The 15325-nt window shown below is 46.5% G+C and overlaps 1 protein-coding gene and 1 long non-coding RNA gene across 2 annotated transcripts; one reads left to right on the top strand and one right to left on the bottom strand.

Moving 5' to 3' along the window:
- Positions 1 to 4433: 4433 nt before the first annotated feature.
- On the bottom strand, positions 4434 to 15259 carry ITFG2 (integrin alpha FG-GAP repeat containing 2). The gene is made up of 12 exons (XM_068181792.1): positions 15164 to 15259; positions 13844 to 13939; positions 13330 to 13371; positions 12289 to 12466; positions 11846 to 11985; positions 11292 to 11440; positions 10110 to 10204; positions 8289 to 8339; positions 7733 to 7824; positions 7111 to 7228; positions 6367 to 6540; positions 4434 to 6217 (listed from the first exon to the last, which is right to left on the bottom strand). The coding sequence occupies exons 1-12, from the start codon at positions 15257 to 15259 to the stop codon at positions 6075 to 6077; spliced, it is 1374 nt and encodes a 457-aa protein (XP_068037893.1). The 3' UTR covers positions 4434 to 6074.
- LOC137469248 (uncharacterized) lies at positions 8047 to 10411 on the top strand. The gene is made up of 2 exons (XR_010996418.1): positions 8047 to 8341; positions 10031 to 10411. It is a non-coding gene; the product is annotated as an uncharacterized lncRNA (long non-coding RNA).
- Positions 15260 to 15325: the final 66 nt, after the last annotated feature.

Here is a 15325-nt window from a genome sequence, read left to right as displayed (position 1 = left end):
TCTTGTATTCTAGCTGCAGTCTATGTGTTGCCTGGGCCAATTCTGCTGACAAACTCCTGCTTGTGATAGATGAAACACCTGCTGCTATATGCATCAACTCACCCAGTTTCCAACTCTCACTGCCCTCTAAAAACTGCATGTAGAACAAGGGCAAATAATCTATACAAACAGATACCATGTCCATTACAAATCTTATTAATTTCTATGATCCATTTAAAAAACCCTCTAAATCGCAACCCAAAAGCTGACTTTGGCCCTAACCCAAACAATAAACCGTAACAATGACCCTAAATCTAAGATGTAAGGCACTAAATCCTAATCCTAAATTTAACCCCTAAAACAAACTCTAAAACTTAATGCTAATTTTAACACCTAAATCAAATCTCGATCTCCTAACTATAAAACATAACATTAAAAATAACCCCCTAAATTTAACATCATAACCCCAACATTTACCATGTGACTTTAAACCCAAGACAGAAACCTAATCATAAAGACATTAACTGTAAACCCTAATACCAAAACCTAACCATAATCCCCAACCCTAAACTCTAACCATGAAGTTAACCCCAGCCCCTAAACCCAAACTCCAAGGCCTAAACCTAATCCCTAACCCCAAACCATATAACAAAACCTAATCCCTAACCCCAACTCCAAACATATCCCTAACCCTACACCTAACCACCTAATCCTATCTGATGGCTTTTGTCATTCCCACAAGGGGCCTTGCTTCCCTCCAGAGTGCCCTGGGGCTTTTGCTGAGTTTTGCTTTGCCCTGCAAGGGGCCCTGCTGCCTTTCAGAGTGTCTCAGGGCTTTTGCCAAGCTTTGCAAGGCCCATATGGGGCCCTGCTTCCCTGTGGGATCACCAGAGGGCTTTTCTTGGACTTTGCTGATGCCCAGGCAAGTCTCTGCTGCCTTCCAGAGTGTCTGACAGCTTTTGCTGGGCTTTGCTGGTGCCCACAAATGCATGGGAAGGTGAGGGCCACCAACAGCTCTAAGTCCTGGCCACTTCCTCATGAGAGCAGTGCCCGGTGTCAGTTTTGCAGCTGTGTCCTCGCTAGGGCAAGGGTGTAGGTGAGTAGGAGCCTTCAGACTGAAGCCAACAGGAATCTTTCCAATTATTTAAAAGGAGTGTTGGATGAGATCCTACAGAAAACTGCTGTGACTTTCAGTTGACAATTCTGTTTTGACTACTGCCTGTCACTTGCAGCCCTGCAGATACTGCACACTAGCTGCTGCTGGAATTCACCAGGTGCTGTTCCTACATGTCTGTCTTGGAATAACTGCTTTTGCTCACATTCAGAACATCCTCAAGCCTTTCTGAAGCCTTTCTGTGGTTCACATGCCTCATAATCTAAACCACTAACAGTTCAGGCTCATCTGTGAATTAATGTGCTACACCAGGTGATAATGTCCAGCCCTATCTATTCCTCTTTTCTCTGCTTAGTGATTCCTTCTTTGCATCCTCCTCTCCTTCTGCTCACACTGGTAAGTGACAAATTTCCTTCAAAAAGGAATTCTTTCCTTTTTAGAGAATCCTTTTAACACTTGCCTTGTACCCTGGTTGCTAATACACTCCCACACTGTGCCACAATCTTGCCAGCCTTTCCTCTTTGTTGTAAACAACTGCATGTATAAATTCTCAGTCACAGAGAGGATGTTTCCAAGAAAGCACTAAATCAGTGTGAGTTCTTTTTGCAGCTCTGTAATCAGCTCCAGGGCAGAAGACATGCTCTTCACCTTCCTCCTTCAGTTGGACACACAGATCCACTCAGTAGAAGTCTCTTTTGTCCAGACATTGAGGAATCTGTTGCCAACAGTTATCTTGGAACCTCCCCATCAAAATTTGCTGCAGGCAGAACTTCCAGAAAAAAAACCCCATTTATACAACCAAATGAGAACTGCAGGTCATGTTCCCATGGCAGACACCTCACTTCAACCCATTCACTAAATCACAGTCTAATCCTGCAGGGTCAGCACCTGCTTTCCTCACCAACATAGCTCCTGGTGGGTCTTCATCTCCCCAAGTTACTTGGCATAAAATAACACAGTTACTGCATTTGACACGTGTATTCTGAATTCTAGCCCACAAACATTTTCCTTTCTCCAAAGCATGTTTGTGTCATTACATCTGAAGCACAGCCTCCGTTGTGAAAGAAGGAAGTCTTGGCTTTAAAACGTGATTGTAAAATAGGACTTACAACATCTCAAAGAAGCCAACTCAATTCCCATCTACAAACATGGTAATTTTTAAGTCTTCCAACACTGGGAAGCACAGTAAGTAATTTTTGAGTGGGCTTGCAAGGCTGAAGACTGTCTTAATTGTAGTTTCTCTTGGAAAAGCCTATTATACAGATACACTTCCCTACTCCCAATTCCAGTCATCTCTATCGCTTCTGGGAGATAAAGGGAACAAAGGAATAATCTAAAGGTCTTTTTCACTGAAGATCAAAAAATGCTAACACTTCCATACAGAAAGCAGAAGTTCAGTACAAACTGCCAGCTCAGAGCAGGACATAGGCACATCCTGCACATGTCCAACACTGGCTTCCTCATGGTGAGGCCTTTCCCTTCAATATAAAAAATGGAATGTTATTATTTTAGGGATAATCTCTCTGAACCACCTTGGTGGTCAGTTCCTATCAGGGCTGCTTTCTAATAGAGTGGGCACAGCAGTTGTGGCAAAGTCTGCAGGGAAACACCTGCCATGGCAAATCTCTGGAACAGCGTGCAATACACCCAGGGTGAGGAGAAGGACTTCTGTCCTTCCTGAGAACATGCACTCTGCCAAAGCCATAATCAGGACCACTTCCAGGAGCTTGGGGTCACTTTGTTTTGAACAGAATGGGAGCTGCAGGATCCATATTCCCAGAGGCTTGCTCCTTCTTTCACTCCCAGCAGGTGAGCTATGGCATTGAAGACCATTAAGCCACATACGTACATTTGCATTCAATCCTCCTTTCAAGAGACTCCACTGGCACATACCAGGATACACCTGAAGAGTTATAGAAATAACTAAATTATAGCAGAAAGATCATAATAATGAGGGCAGGATGGAGAGCAGGTTTATCATGTCTCAGGAAAATAAGGCAACCCTCTCCCTTTATTTTTTTGCTAGCAAATTGAGCATCAGAACCAAAGCCATGAATCATTTATCTGCAAATACCCCCAGTGCCTGAGAATACTGTCAGACTCCTCACTTGCTGTGTGCTGGCACTGGGACATACAAAGGTGTCCTGCAAATGCTGCCCTGTTGAAAAGTTTCCCAGCACCAGCAGGTTTTGCCAATCTGCTAGAGTAGGATGCAGCAAACATTTTCTGCTGTGTGGGAAGGAACCACTTCTAATTCCAACTCTGCGGCTTGTGTCGGCTGGCAAGGACAAAGAGACAATTAGTTACAAAGAAAGTAAAATGTAACTCCATCACTCCAGAGGCAGAGCCTTAAGTGGTTCCTTTCCTGAGAAGATGGACACTTCATAGAAAAACTGTTGCCATTTGAAGTAGCCTGAATAACAGACTTCAAGAAGTATTTGGCACTTAGGAGTTCAAGGCAGGAAAAAATAAGGAAAGCCATCTTTTGGGCAAGGAATGGTACAGATGTTCAGTTAATTCTTCTGTAGACACTTTTCATTTTGTCTTGTGCACAAGGGGCACAGGAGCAAAGTGCATCTGCAAGTTATTATGTGCTGCACACAATATAAAACTGTCAGGGGAAGCCCTCAAATGTTAGTATTTTTCCTCTCCAATGGTTTTTAAGAGCTGAAAAGTTTTGGGGAACAGATGTTTTTGTAGTGTCTGTATTTTCTCATCTCTGCTTTTCATAGTGTGCATTGCCTGGGTTTGCACAGCAATTTTATCCTCGGGCCAGCAAAAGAGGGTTGGGGTGCACAATATTTGCAAGGCTTTTGCCCTATTTTCTTTTAAAGATGGTTCTTAGGAAAATGTCATCTCTTCCTCAGCAACCGTTTCCCATTCTTTCTCAACAATTAACAGTCCAAGAGTTTGACCTTCCTTTCTTGGAAATCATTTGACCTGTACAGCAAAGTTTGTTTTGCATAAAACAGTTCCAGCCATATGCACCCATGTGTACACCCCTTGTGCTAGTGCTGCTAATAAAGGTTTATATTTGGTGTTGCTAATAAAGGTTTATATTTGGCATGGACAGACAGCACTTAGTTGTTCTGTTATGAGTGTAGGCCACCCTGTTTCCCTGCCAGGCCCTATTTGCCAGAAGCAATGGTGATGATTCCTGTTGGGATGGGTAGCTTCACATCTCAGTGTCACAAGAGCTGACAATTTGTTGAGGTTACAGTCTAGGTTCAAATAGCTTCAAGACAAACTCTTTGCTTTAGCCCACGAGCAAATGGTCCCTGTGTTATTAGCTCTCCACAGCTCACAGACTCCAGCCTTGCTGCTCTCAACACCACTGTTAATAAGCTTTATTATTACTTGAAAGGTCCTGCCTGAAGGGTCCAGTTTTACACAAGCACTTAGTATGAAAGAAGAACATTTAAAATGCTTCTCAGCAAGGCCATTAAAATGGAGAGAAACTTCTACTGCAGTTAGAGAGTCAGAAGATACAGTGGCCTGGAAAGCAAGCTAGCAGGTACAGAGCAGGTCACACCATTTCATTGCTCCATGCTCCAACTTCCACTGCTACCAAAGGCAGAGGACAGCACTGTCCTCTGAAAAGCTTATATAAATCTACAAAGGGAAACTGCAAAGAACAGCTAAGGCTTATTATGTAAAGATCCTGCCCTTCTACCACACGGGGCTGCTTCAGCAATAGTCACTTTCACTCAAGGGCAAGACACTCCTTTTCTCTATACAAAGCATTTTCTCCCAGTTAGGGCTGCCCTTGGATATTTTGCAGAGTAAAGCACAGCAGGTTTTCAACTGCCTGCAGGATCTTTAAATGCTGCCACTTGCTCCAGATCACTGAATTGTATTTGCTGTGACTCAGGCGGCTGGAAGGGCAAAGGGACAGCTCCATCCATCACACCTGTCCAATAAAACATCACAAAAGTGAGAGGGGATAATCAATGCAAGCCAGCAGGTAAGCATGCTGCCCCTTTCCTAACAAGCTGAGTTAGGAAAGAGACAAGCTAAGAGAGGGAAAAGCACAGTAACAACAGCATGTGGAAAGATTCATGCCGGGGCTTTTGCAAATGAGCATCCCTTTACCAGACTCCTCATGCCAGCCCATGGAACATCACTTCCAGCCCACCTCTTTCAGTTCTGCAGGACTCAAAGCATGACACTCTCCACAACAAGACCTAAGAGTGGCATTTCCACTGCTTACTGTGGGACAGCCAAGTTCTCATAGCACCACAGATCCACAGTTAAGTCAGACTGGTCTTACTGACTGCTTCACAGCTGCTTTGTCAAGTCACAGCCTTCTCTGAGATCACCCTGCCCAAGAAGATGGAGACAAGCAATGACTCTTGACTACAGCCGGGTTTGCTGGAGATGCTATCTCTCCACACCTTATTAGTGCAAGTTGTGCATGTCTCCAGCTACTCAGAACAGGCAATTTGTGAGCAACTGCTTGGTAGAAGAGCAGCAGCAAAGCAAAGACAAACAATGCATGGCTCTACTTTAAATACACCTAAGTGGGAGAGAAGGCCCGTGCCTGCACCCTAACTCAGTTCCCCCATCTCCAATTCCTGCACTGTGATCCTGCTAAGAACTTAAAAAGTATTCACTGAAGTACTTGTAAGAATAGGTCAAAATGGAGACTTGGCTTAGCTGTTCTCTCCATCTGTGACCTCACTGCTCCTTCACAGTGACCAGTGGAGCACTTTAGTTAACGAGGAATACAGAAACTGGCAACAAACAGACGGCCTACATGCAGGATCCTTGGCCCTTTCTGTTCTTGTAGCTGCCTCATCTAAAGGCAAACCAACCTGCCACATACAGGCAAACTTATAGCCAAGAACATCCCTTCCCAGCCTGTAGACCCTTTCCTGTCTGGAAGTTTCCACCAGATAGGGAAAGAATAGTCATCTTCATCAGATGCCCAATTCCGGCTGCAGAAGAGCTTGTGCTGGCATTAAAGATGTCAGCCTTCTTGTTACAAGGGATCCTGGATGCCACTGCAGTGGGCAGAAGAATCTGTTCCAGCAGGATCCTGCGAGGGGCTGCTGAGATGGTATTTCTCAGGAAAATAGAGTGTTTTGTGAATCAGGTTTCTGACAGCAGAAACATCATTTTTGTCTAAGGAAAAGAGAGAAAAACGGTTGTTAGGCATTCTCAGCAGGCAGTGCGAAAGCCTCTTCCTCAAGAAATACTCCGGTTTCCAGCACATCATCTGCCATCTCATCCTTTCTTTCTTTCTGTACATCCTCCACTCTTTCTGCACTCACCTATATCCAGCTGCTCCAGGAGACTTTCAAACTCTGGGTCACCATCCAGGATTTTTAACAGGTTGGTGGACTCCATTCTCTCCAGCTGCACATCCCAGTAGATGTAGATCTTCTGGCTGAAGCTGACATAAACAAGGCAGGGACTGTTGCTCCCTTCTTTGCATGCATAGAGGCCTGCAGAAAGCAGAAGTGTGGAGATCTGACTACCTCTAAAAGGAAAGAGAAAGAAAATTGACATTTCCTGAGGAGGTACCAAAGCTGTTACCAGAAAACAGCAAGCACTTGGGCAGAGATACGGGCCTGGCTATACAAAGTCCCTTTGAGACAATCCAAGAAGCTGTCTCTGAACTGCATGAAGCTTGGAGGATTTGCAAGCTGCTTCTTACAGGTCTGACAGAAGGGATTGAGCAGAGCCAAAATTCAGGCTGGTTCCATGGACTCCTTATCTCCACTTAAGAACAGCTAAGAAGTCTGCAAGTTAAAAAAGCAGTGTGGAGGACAACAGACCACTGTAGTGCCTCCAAAAAGGACAAGAAAAAAACCCCAAGCCTCAGCATCACTTTCTCTCACTGTTACTTTTCCCAGATGCCACCAGAGGAAAGACTAGCTGGGCCTTCTGCAATATGCAAACAGGGAAATTATTCCCCACTGCAGGCAGACAAAGGATTCTAGGTCTCCTAGATGGGAGTAGAAGCTTTGAGGGGAAAATGCTGTGAGGGCTGGCTTTGCAGTCAGGCTTCCCACCTGCACAGAAGGCACTGACATTCTCATCTGCTTGGAATCTGGCCACAGTCCGATTGTGGTCGATGATGTACGTCTGGCCGTCCCATGCACAGGCAATCACCTCCTCGTGCCCATTGCCCTGCAGGAACCAGAGGACTGCATATTACACAGGTATCACCTACTCCCAAGACAGTCAAGAATCTTTCTTGCTGGTTCAGAGACACAACACTGATATCTAGATGTCTCTTCTGGACATCTCATCCAGATATTTTGCGCTTGGAGCTCATCTCTCTTCTATATGGCAATCCTTACATATTGTAAGAGCTTTTAGACAATTGGGGTATTAGCAGGTAGCAAAACCATTCAGCTTTGCAGTAAGATTGAAGAACAGCTGGGGGACAAAAGTTGATGAATGGATGAATGGATGCTGGGTCTAACAGGCAGACACAGCTCAACCTCTTGCAGCTGTGTAGACTGACCTGAGTGCAGAATATACTGCTACAGCCAGAATACTCTGTGTCATCCTGACATAATCCCAGCCTTTTCCAACTGAGTCATACTCCTTCTGCCCTTCCTAAGTTCATATACACAAAGCCATGCTGAGTTTTTTCTTCATCTCTCCCAGCCTTGCTCAGATACTCACTGTAACATCCAGCTTTTCCAGAGCAAAGAGCTGGTGATCAACCTGAACAGACCAGAGCAGCTTGTCTGCTCCCTCCATCAGTTTCAGCGTTCCTGAAGAAAGAAACAAACAACTGTTTTGAAAACAATAAAAGAGAGCAAGATTTTGGCTAACGCTAGACCCTACTCCTTCAACACTCAGGGTTGCTGAGAGTTAGCTGCTAATAGCACAGGTATGGACTTGGCTGCTAAATCCATACCGGACACTTGACTCCACCTACCAGGCTCCTATTATCCAGATATACTGTGGCAGTACTGGGTAGGGGGCACTGGCCATGAGAGAGTGGAATATAAACAAGCATCTATCCTCACAGTGCCCTCTGTACCTTCGTATAAAATATGTCAGCAGAAGGAGTCTTGGAATCAAACTCTCTTGCCTGACCCTTGAAGGGTTTCTGAAGCCCAGCTTCCCTTTCTTTTAAAAATCAAAAGCACTGAGCCCCTGGATCCCTGCTTTGAATTAGTGACAGGCCTTGGCTGCCCCACAGGTCTTCCTCCAGGACAGTGGCAGGACTTACCATCCAGAGTACAGAGGGCAAAGAGACCTGAGCCATTATTCTCACTGGAGCCTGTAAGTGCAAAAGAAAATTACTGATGTTGATGCCATTTTGTAAACACCATCCCCTCCCTCTCCTGAAAACAATAAAAAAGATCCAAAATGCCTCCTTTCCTTGCCCAGTTAAGTGCAGGACAGCAGTGACAAATGTCTCTATTTAAATCAGAAGAGGAGAGTCCCCTGACCACGGGGCTGTTTCAGCCCTTCAGTAAACTCTCTACCTAACTACTAAAAAAAGAAAAGACAAGCAAGGTCAAGTTTTTAAAATATGACACTCTCAGAGTGAGGACTGGAGCTCTGTTCAACTAAAGCTGCATTTAACCCTTCCAGTGACAACGTAGGAGAGGCACTGGCTCCCTGAGGAGGAACCCAGAAAACCTGGCAGTCAGGGGCAAGCCAGCAGAGCTGAAAGCAAGCAGGCAGTTTCCCCAGAGTCGCTTTACAACCTGAGCCTATCTCCAGTGCCCAAAGACACTGTAGCTCTAAGCTACAGCCCCCTGCACACTCCCAGGCTGCAAACCACCCCATTTCTGCAGATCAGCCTAAAGCAAAGCCAGCTGCTTGGGTGCTTAACTGCACCTAGTGATAAGCACCCAGACAGGCTCTGATCCAAGAGATCTGCTGCATCCCCCTTGGAAACTGGTCAGCATGGCACTCTTCAGCTGTTCCTTTATTGACGGTCCAGCATCAATTGGCTTTTTTACAGCCTGCTCTTCATCCCTTATTCTGTGTGCCTTCATTTTTCAGAGACATCTCTCAATAGATGCAAGGCTTCATATGCAGTGAAATAATTGATTTCATGCTCTGTTGACCATGTTGCTCACAGCAGCATCAGAGATGCTGAAAACATGACAAGCTTAGGAACTGGGCAGGAAAGGTCCTCTGAGGAACAGGAAGAGGGTGGGGTTCAGTGGATTGCTCTTGTCCACAACCTCTAATTACACTGGACAGGCTGAATCATTCTCAGACAGCACTGCAGGAGGCAATACTTGGGCAGAGCAATACAAGAGAAAGTGATCTCGTCTGGGAGTTTTCTGCCTTCTATTATGCACACACACTCCAAGGGAGAGTGGAAGCTTATTCTCCATAGGTACCAAAGGAGGGTTCAGCAGGTGCACCAGGCACAGGTCAGAGCACAAGGAGTTACAGGAGGGAAGCAGTGGTAACATGCAAGAAGAGTCTGGACACAAGAGTAGTGTGTCAGGGCTGAGAGAAGCTGGCAGCTGTGCAGATTTTAGATACAAGACATAACACAGTGGAAAAAGACAGAGGACAATGATAAAGATTAAATATGGAAGCAGCTATGGAGCGGTTGGGGCTGCATAGGAGGAGGAGGAGCAGCACAGAGCCACCAGGAATTGAGATTCGAATGCTGAAAAGTAAGAACGAAGATGAGGCTCTGGGGAAGGAAGAGATGCATCTAGAGAATAAGAAGGAGGCATAAGCTGCAGCCATGCAGAAGCAAGGATCAAGGACATCTGTAGGAGCATGGCATGGCAGCCATTCAAACTGACTAAATGCAGGTCAGCAGAGGCTGCAGAAAAACTCTTGTGCTGAGTGAAGGATAAGGGCTACCTAGGGAAGGACAAAGGCTATAAAAAGCTCACATACAAATATCCAACTGTCTTTCTTTGAGAGCTGGCTAAGAGAAGCTGAGATCCCTGTGTTCTTGCAGCAGCCTCTCAGTTTTTTTTTCTGCCACAGGATATCTGATTTCATTCTGTGCTGAAAAACCATCAGGGGCAACTGCTGGGCTGGAGACCCCAAGCTGCTGATCTCTCACCTCGGGCAATGCTACCAATCAGATGAGTGGAGACATTCTTGTTGTGAATCCGCCCAGATGTTTGGTGTAGAATCACATCTCGAACAGGGGCCTCACTGGGGAAAAGAGAAAGACAACAGGGAAAAGTTAGGGAACCACGCCTGGGACTGCCTCAGAACAATTTCAGGAGCAGTGTATTCCAAAGCTCTACAAATCCAGACAGTGAGAGAGTTTGTGAACAGGCTAAGCTCTTTAATGGTAAAGGAAGAACACGCATACCACCCCAGGTATTAAAGAAACGTACCAATTTTTAAAAACAGAAACCCAGTATGATTTGATGCATAAAAAAAAAAAAAGCAGGTCAAAAAAAAATCAGTAAGGCCTGTATTCCAATGAAGGAATAAAATGACAATTTTTGTCATGACTGTTACAAAAGACTGGCTGCTTTTCTCTCACAAAATATCTGCCCAGACTCAACAGGTTGGTGAGAGACTACATCTGGGCCTGGCTTCTGTCTAACAGGGTACCATTCCACTAAGTTCTCTAAGACATCAAGGAGACTTGCCTAGGTCCCCTCCTGCTGCAGTTTTTTGTGTCTGCCTTGAAGTCTCACAGAACACCACAGAAGCACCCAAATTCCCCACCAGGGTCCTTCCAGGACCAAGACAGTAATAAGCACCTCACTGCTCATCCTGTGATGATGATTTGTGGTTGTGATTTACAGCACTGGCTGCCAGGGGTCTCATTAGGAAAACTTCTAATTGCCTCATCTGCAGAAAACAAGAGAATGAGCCCGGTCTTATGCTGGGCTTCAGATGTAGTTGGTTTGGCCCAGTCTCTCAGCTGTTAACCTGCAATCTGATGACCTTTCTCTGGAAATCTAAGTCACTCATTTCCCTACCTTAGCTCCCAGTAGTGAGGAACCCTCAGGGAGCTGGTTTTGCCACTCTCCTTGCCAATTCAAGAAGAGAGTGGGATACAAGGAAAGCAACAGTATTCATCTTTGTGATAGAGACATAAAGAGTGTTCATGGAAGCTTGGGTGTAGGCGGGCTTAAGTGATGAGGTGCCAGCAGCACAGCAGGTCACTGAAGCAAGGGCAGTGACAGGACCCCTTGCTTTGCAACAGTGACGTGGTGGCACTCCCTTTTAACAGGCATCCACAGTGGCATGTGCTCATGTACCCCTGCAAGAACACCTTCACCTGCTCGGCGCAGATCCGTCCCTTCCTGCGGCTGCGTCCCGCTGCTCCGTGTCCCAGGTGCACAGCAGGATGGCATAGCCACAGCCTGGCTGTGACACCATCAGCTCTGGTGACCCATCAGAGCCTGGGTTCACAGACAGGCTGTCCACCTACAGTGGCAGAGGAAAAACATGGATAGAGTCAAGAATTCCAAAAGGTTTAACAGTGCTCCCTGCAATTAAATTTGAATATGGCAAATCCTCTGACAGAGATGAGCAGCAGCTGAACAAATTCAGCTGGAAGCAAGACATCCAAGTTCAGTAACAGGTTGGTTCCCTACCAAAAGCCACTTTAAAACAACACTGGTACTTCCCACTAATGCTCTCCCATGGGGCAAGAGCACCTGCTTCTCAGACCAACTACCAGCTGTACAGAAAAATCACTGGGCAAATCTCCTCTCATCAACATGACAACTGTTTTGTTCATAGGACTGGGATTCTCTGCTTCTTCTCTTCAAAAAACCACCTCTTGAAGACTGTATGACAAGTACTGCTCTGAACATCCTTTTTCCTTACCTGACCTTCTAGAAGCCATTTCTTCAACAGGATCAACTGCCCAGAGACATGGTCTGGATTCTCTGATGAGTCCTCCCAGCGGAAGGCACGGACCACCCTGTCAGTGTAACCCACAACCAACTCACACTTCCCATCTCCATCTGCAGGGAAGAGCAAAAGACAGCTGGACTCTCTCAAGCTCTAAGAGCCCAAAAATGCAGAAACCACTCTGCTGGTTCCTATAGTTAGCATCCCTGAGGACCCCAACCATAATGAAAGCTTGCACTTCAGAAAAATTCTAAAGTTCTTGTTTCTCTCTTCCATCACTTGGCTGTGGTTTGTTGGAGTGTTAAGTTTCAGCAGGACAGTAATTTCCATCTGCATGTCCCCCCCCACCTTCTCTCCCCACTGTCTCACACACAAACTCCTTCACCCTGCATTCCCACATCAGCTCTGTGGCTCACCAATGTCATTGATGAGCATGACCTTGGTGTTGGCAGGAATGTGCTGCTTGAACACTGGCTTCTGCTCTTCTGCCCCTGCCAACTCATGGTGGCCTGAAGTATCTGGGTGTTTTGAATTCAGAGAAGTGAGGTCAAAAAGATGAAACCAGCCTTCTGCACTCACAGCCACCACAAAATTCTGTAAGGGAAGAGAAAGACCTTTTGTTTCTTCCTCTTTTAGAAACTGCAGAAGCTGTCCCACAGCAGGGCAAAGGAAGACACAAAGGTAGATCGATCAAGATCAAGGACTGCTACAGAGAGAACAGGAGGTTTTTGGCCAGCACATAAACTTCTCTGCTACTGGCAGGTTCCAAACTTCTTGTTCATCTTTGTCAGACTACAGTATCAAGCAGATATGTGTGCAATTCTCAAACAATGTGTGGCTTTCTCAATGCCCACGTCAGCTCTGCTCCCCACTAGAGGAAACACAGCTACAGTATTTCAGGCACGGTGCCTGAACTGGGACCTTTGGACTCATTGGTCCTGGCTTAACCCCCAGAAACAGCAATCCAACAAAAGGAGTCATAGCAGACCCGGTGGAATTTGCTTGGGAGTCCAAACTATTCCATGTCTCAGTCTTGTTTAGATGACCTTAAATGCACACAGCCAAGTGGAAGAAGGACCATGGCCCACAGCAGACATCAGCCCAAGAAAGGCAAAAGCCACTGAGCAAATGGAGCAACCCTCAAACCACCAAAGCCTTGTGGTGCTCTCACACACAAGAACACATGGAAATCAAAAGTGCTCTCTGAAGATAGGATGGATTTCCTTGCTCTCTAAAACCCACATAAGGCTCACAGAAAAATACCAGTTTATATATATATAAACAGAGGAACAGTTTAAAAACAGTGGTGCTAAAACTCTATGAGCAAAGGCAGACCCTGGAGAGACGGCACCTACAATCTGTCCTCCTCCACACTCAGCACATGACATGACCCTAATCTCCTGAACACCTCCCACATGCCCTACAGACACAGCTGGGAAGAGTTTGGCTCCTCTCACCTTTCCTTTATTGCACACGTCTCCCACACGGACACATGTGAGCTGCAAAAGAAAACGAGGCCATCCATGAGAAAAGGCGACCCAACCCAGCACCCTGGGATACACCTCGGCCCTACTCCCTCCTCTCCCATAAAGAATCTTTTCAACTCCTAACAGCCTTTTGAAGGATAAGGACAGCAGAGCCAAGGGACAGAAACACAACTGGCCAGAGCCCTGGGACAAACCCCACAGCGCACAGAGCAGAGTAAAGGTGGGACAGAAACCCAGTTTCTGTGTTTGTGCATTAATGTCCAATTAATAATGTCCAATTTGTTTGTCCATTAATTTGCTCACTGCTTCCAGCCCAAGGGGCTGTAGGCAAAAGCGGGGTCTTGAATAATTACACGAAAGACATCAGAATCAGTTCTGGCTGCCATCCCTTTCCAGCCTACATATTCCTAGGTAAAGGACAAGGATAGCTGGCTGCACATACACCAAAAGGCCCAACCATTTAGAAAATTTGTCAAGAACTGACCATTCCATGGCAAGATCGCACAGCCCAGGGCTTGCTATCATCATTCTTGTAAACATAGAGCTTTCCATTGGTGTCTCCCACCACGAGTTCATTCAGCTGCACAAGAAAATTGGGTTAGTAGGGAGAAATCCACAATTAGATTAACAGCAAAAATTTCAGAATTCATATCTAAAAATCACTCTGTGGGAAGAAGCAGCAAAACAAAATGAGTTAGACAATCTTGAATCAAAATGGAAAGTCTGGGAAAATATAAAAGCCTTAATTTTATTCTTACAAATAAAAGAGATGGGGAACGGCTCCTTAGAGCAACATCCTATTACCCACTGCTTCTCCACTCGTTTCAGAGCTGTGTCACTGACTGTTTTAGCATCCTGCTTGGATGTTAAAACAATCATCATTACTCCATCTTCCATCCTTCAATCTAGAGTGACTTGAATCACCTAAGGAAGATGATGACAATGACAAAAATATAACCATCCAGGAAGAGAGTGCAAGAACTCGACAGATTTACACAGGATGTTCAATCTCACTGCTGAAGGGGTAAAGGGATTTCAGAATGGTGATTACTTCTTTAAAGAAGATTTCTAAAAATCACCAACCACTCATGCTGATGAGCCTACTCCCATTATCCCATCTCCTGCATCATGCTCCTGTGTATTTAAATGGTGTGCGTTTCATAACCCCCTGCACACCTTACCCCACAGAAAAAACTTTTTATAGGGAAATCTCTTTAATCATTTACTACATTGCTAGCCATAACACTTTCCAGGATAAGGCTGTAAAACACCTTGACTGTTGAGGAGAAACAGCTGACATATAGCTGGCTAAGCTAACCTCTTCCTAGTTACAGACAAATCAAAACCAACCACTTCAGGGGCTCACAGCAACACTCCCAATGCACATCCATCCACCACACGTGTCAAGAGAAACCGAGACTTGGCTCTACCCTGTTTGTGATCTGCTGTGCCCTGCAGAGCACCCCTACATCCCCACCGCTGTGACAGGCGAGTGTCTGTTAAGCAGAAGCTAAGCTCCCTCTGGCTGTGCACCGGCCAGGGCACGTCTGATGGCGAGGGAAGCCCAGACCCGCCGCAGCCCAGCAAACATTCCCTTTGCAGGGGATCTCCTGGGGGGGCGGGGGGTTTCTCCAAAGCCCCGGCCGCCCGCCAAGCCCCGTGTGTGTCCCCGGTGCCAGAAGCCCCAGCGCTGGGGCCGCCCCAGCCGCTCGCTGCTCCCCCCAGCCCCGTGCCGGCTCCGGCCCCGCAGCCGGGCCCGCTGCCCCAGCCCGGCCCCACCCCACCCCGGGCTCCGGGCTCGGACCGTGTCGTTGTCGGCGTCCCCCAGGCAGATGGCGTGTGGGAAGAGGCTGCCGGCGAAGTCCAGCGCCACGCACTGCACGTAGCTGACGGAGCGCATCCCGGCGCGGGCGCAGGCGCCGCGGGCCCGAGCGCAGGCGCGCCGGGAATGGCGGGAGCGCGGGGC

The sequence above is a fragment of the Anomalospiza imberbis genome, chromosome 2 (assembly GCF_031753505.1).
Source record: "Anomalospiza imberbis isolate Cuckoo-Finch-1a 21T00152 chromosome 2, ASM3175350v1, whole genome shotgun sequence".
Classification (NCBI taxonomy): domain Eukaryota; kingdom Metazoa; phylum Chordata; class Aves; order Passeriformes; family Viduidae; genus Anomalospiza; species Anomalospiza imberbis.
The sequence above is the reverse complement of the archived record's forward strand: the minus strand, read 5'-3'. Positions and strand labels throughout refer to the sequence as shown.

What these genes read in the sequence shown, in the direction of transcription:
- ITFG2 (XM_068181792.1), bottom strand. Translation starts at nt 15,259, where the DNA reads ATGCGCTCCGTCAGCTACGTGCAGTGCGTGGCGCTGGACTTCGCCGGC. An exon ending in ACGTGTGCAATAAAGGAAAG is followed by an intron (nt 12,467 to 13,329) that starts GTGAGAGGAGCC and finishes CTTCCCTTACAG; the next exon opens with AATTTTGTGGTGGCTGTGAG. An exon ending in AATGGCTTCTAGAAGGTCAG is followed by an intron (nt 11,441 to 11,845) that starts GTAAGGAAAAAG and finishes CTGCCACTGTAG; the next exon opens with GTGGACAGCCTGTCTGTGAA.